The 3150-nt window shown below is 51.9% G+C and overlaps 1 protein-coding gene across 1 annotated transcript; it reads left to right on the top strand.

Annotated features, from left to right (window-relative positions):
• Nucleotides 1-707: 707 nt before the first annotated feature.
• Nucleotides 708-2947, top strand: PV07_12753 (uncharacterized protein; the record flags this gene model as incomplete). The annotated part of the gene is made up of 2 exons (XM_016400315.1): nucleotides 708-1128; nucleotides 1179-2947. 2 exons carry the CDS (start codon nucleotides 708-710, stop codon nucleotides 2945-2947), a joined length of 2190 nt encoding a protein of 729 aa, XP_016242039.1.
• Nucleotides 2948-3150: the final 203 nt, after the last annotated feature.

Below are 3150 nucleotides of genomic sequence, written 5' to 3'. Positions count from 1 at the left end.
GGGCAATACTTACGTACAACTTTCTTACTTTTCATCCAATCTTCTCTTGAGGTAGAATGGCTTCAACCTCCAGGCATTGATGATGCGATCTATCTTGTATGTTGAAAGCCGTTCTGCTCAAACCAAGGCTGTCGCTAAACCCACCACTTGGCGAGGGTCAAGTAGAACACCATTGGCTGTCTACACCCCACCGACATATCCAAAATGCCGACCAAAGTCCCGGCAATTTCGTTACTACCAAGGTTCCCGCGAGGTGGTGGCGCTTCCTAGATTCCTGCTAACTATTCTAATCTACTTGTAGGTTTTCGGATTGTTTTCGACATAGTAATCCCGGCGATTTGCTCCCCGTAGGTAAAAAGGCCTTTAAACGGCTGCCATACAAGTCGCTCCCATACATAGGGCTCCTATGCGGACGCCACTGAATACAGATGGCTATCGCACAGGTTACTCTAATGTAGGTTTACTCATATGGGAGGCTGTCAAATAGGTACTCTCATATAGGTTGCTCCCACCGTTGCTTCTTTTAGATGAAGCCCGTGCTCCCTCAGTTGCTCCCATTTAGCGCCTGACACAGTGAATATAAAGGAGGAGGTAAGTCACATCCGTCGTCGATTACCTTCACGTCATCACCGCGATCCCACCAGCTTGCTCCCCCCATCCTCATGCATCTAGGAACCGAATCAGACGCTGACATCGATAACAACACCATGAGGGTAGGTCCGTACGATCCATCCACCTCTGCATCCCGTGCTTTACTGTGTGCTTCTTGCCAAGGAGTCGTTGCTCGCATAGGAACTCCACCGGGCTCTTGGGATGGCCCCGAACCCGAGCAGTTCGCCTACCCGGCGCGAGTAGACACTTGGAGAGGAGCTCACCACACCATCGACTCCGGCTTCATCAGTTCAGTAGAGAAGGGATGTTATATCTGCAATGCTCTCTTGGAGATGTTTCCAAAGCAAGAGCGGAGTCGTGCACAATCCTCTCGCACGTTCTACGAAATCTGCCCCAACGGTCATCGGCGATGGGCCTTAAGGTTCACCATCGAGCTGCCTGCAGGCTTTTCACGCTATGAGACACCGCCACAGGTGATCGAGTGCGAGGGTGCTTTTAAGATCCTTCCTGAAAGCGGTATATCGTTGACAGAACCCTTTAAATGTTTGGCTAAACGACCTCGGCAGCCTTATCCAGGACTCCTGTGAAGCTCAAACTTGAGGACGATACTTCCAGCGAACCCTGCAAAAGTCAGATACGGACATGGCTCTCCCGGTGCACCCACGGCCACTCCCTCTGCAATGAGGACTGGCGAACGACAACTCAATACTCGATGCGCCTCCTCAATGTCAGCGACACCAACATCCGTCTCGAAGAGTTCGGTCCCGGAACTGGGCCCAATAAATACGTTACGTTGAGCCATTGCTGGAATAACAGTTCCGAGAGATCGTTATCGCAACTCAAAACGTCCAATTTGACCGACTTGAGACGTGGGTTCGCCGAATCTAGCTTGCCCGGAAATTTCCGACATGCCATAGCGGTCGCGAGGTCGATAGGAATCAATTACTTGTGGATCGACGCTCTCTGTATTATTCAAGATTCTGAGGATGACTGGCGAGAACAATCAAACATTATGGACGACATTTATGCTGGAACACACTGTAACATTGCCGCACTGAACCAGGTTGGGGAAGCTGGATTCCTGGGCAAAAGACGGCTCGAGATCATAGAGCCCTTTTTGATGCGAGATCCCGAGCGCGCTTCTCGTTCCACCACCCATATCATCGGCTACGACGACTTCTGGTGTAACAGCCTCCTCAGTAGCTCTCTCCACAATAGGGCTTGGGTGCTCCAAGAACGACTGCTGAGTCCACGCACAATACATTTCGGAGAACAGATATTTTGGGACTGTCGAGAACACAAGGCCTGCGAGACCTATCCTACTGGCATTCCCGACGAGCTCTCCAACCATAGAACTAAGGCCTGGAGACAGAGTGAACAAGTCCTCAGTCCCAAAAGCAAAGTCCATCCGGAACCTTCTCAGAAGTCATGGTTGGGTGCCCTACAGGCGTATCTCCTACCACCTAGGCCCGTAGATCGCTTGATACGCCAGAAAAAGGCATACGAATATTGGAGCACTGCGGTCGAGCACTATATGAGATGCGAACTCTCCCATGCTACGGACAAACTAGTGGCGATCCAGGGGCTCGCCAACAAAGTCCATGATATGACCGGGGAACGATATCTGGCAGGCTTGTGGGACAGCCCCGATCTCGCTCATAGCCTGCTATGGTACACCCCAGGGAGGCAACAAGCCAACGGTCGGCCTTCCGCCAAGCATGGTCCACGGTGTATGAGGGGCTATCGAGCGCCATCCTGGTCCTGGGCGTCACTGGACGCCAAGATCGTCTGGAAGTGGCCATCCCAATGTGGCCAGCTTCTTCTGCGGATCGAAGAGATCATCACGCAGTCTCATTCAGACGTGGCTTCTGAAGCTTCGCATCCCTCGGAAATACGCGTCAGTGGCCGCTTGATACCCGTGGAGCTTCAAATTACGAGTGATTATGAAGATGGCAGTCCAGACGAAGATGGGAGCTATGCGGTGGAACCGAGACAAGCGAATTCTACGACAGAGTCCCTCGAGATGATAGTGGACGCACTCTCTGCTTCAGACCCGACCATCCTTCTGGATGAAGCGTTAGTCCCGAGGTGTACGATCAATGTCGATCTACTACCAGTCGTCACCGAGTGGAGAGGTCGACCTGCGCATCCCGCTGCCGAGGTTGCCGGCCTCATTCTGAGGCGGCCCTCCTTTAACAGCAGGGCCGTTTATGAGAGGATTGGTGTCTTTTGTTTTGACAAAATTCCCACCGATGACAACCTGCTCAGCGGGGGTGGAAATAGCTTACAGGCGGCATTTTCTCAAAGGGCCACGGAACGTGTCATACTGATCTGATATTATACTAAAAGTAAGGGGGAGTACCAGAGCGAAAGTGATGGGCACTTTTGTTGCTTTCGCGCCACGTTCTGACCGACTCGCGACCTCTTGAATCCGAAGATTCGCACTTTATGCACTATATCCCGAAAGGTGTCCGACGGAAATGCGAACATGAGCCAAAAAGGAAGGAAAGCAAAGAAATACAAGGGGGAGAGGGGGAA

The sequence above is a fragment of the Cladophialophora immunda genome (genome assembly GCF_000835495.1).
Source record: "Cladophialophora immunda strain CBS 83496 unplaced genomic scaffold supercont1.118, whole genome shotgun sequence".
Taxonomy (NCBI): Eukaryota; Fungi; Ascomycota; class Eurotiomycetes; order Chaetothyriales; family Herpotrichiellaceae; genus Cladophialophora; species Cladophialophora immunda.
Note: the sequence above shows the minus strand (reverse complement) of the source record. Positions and strands in the feature narration are given on the sequence as shown.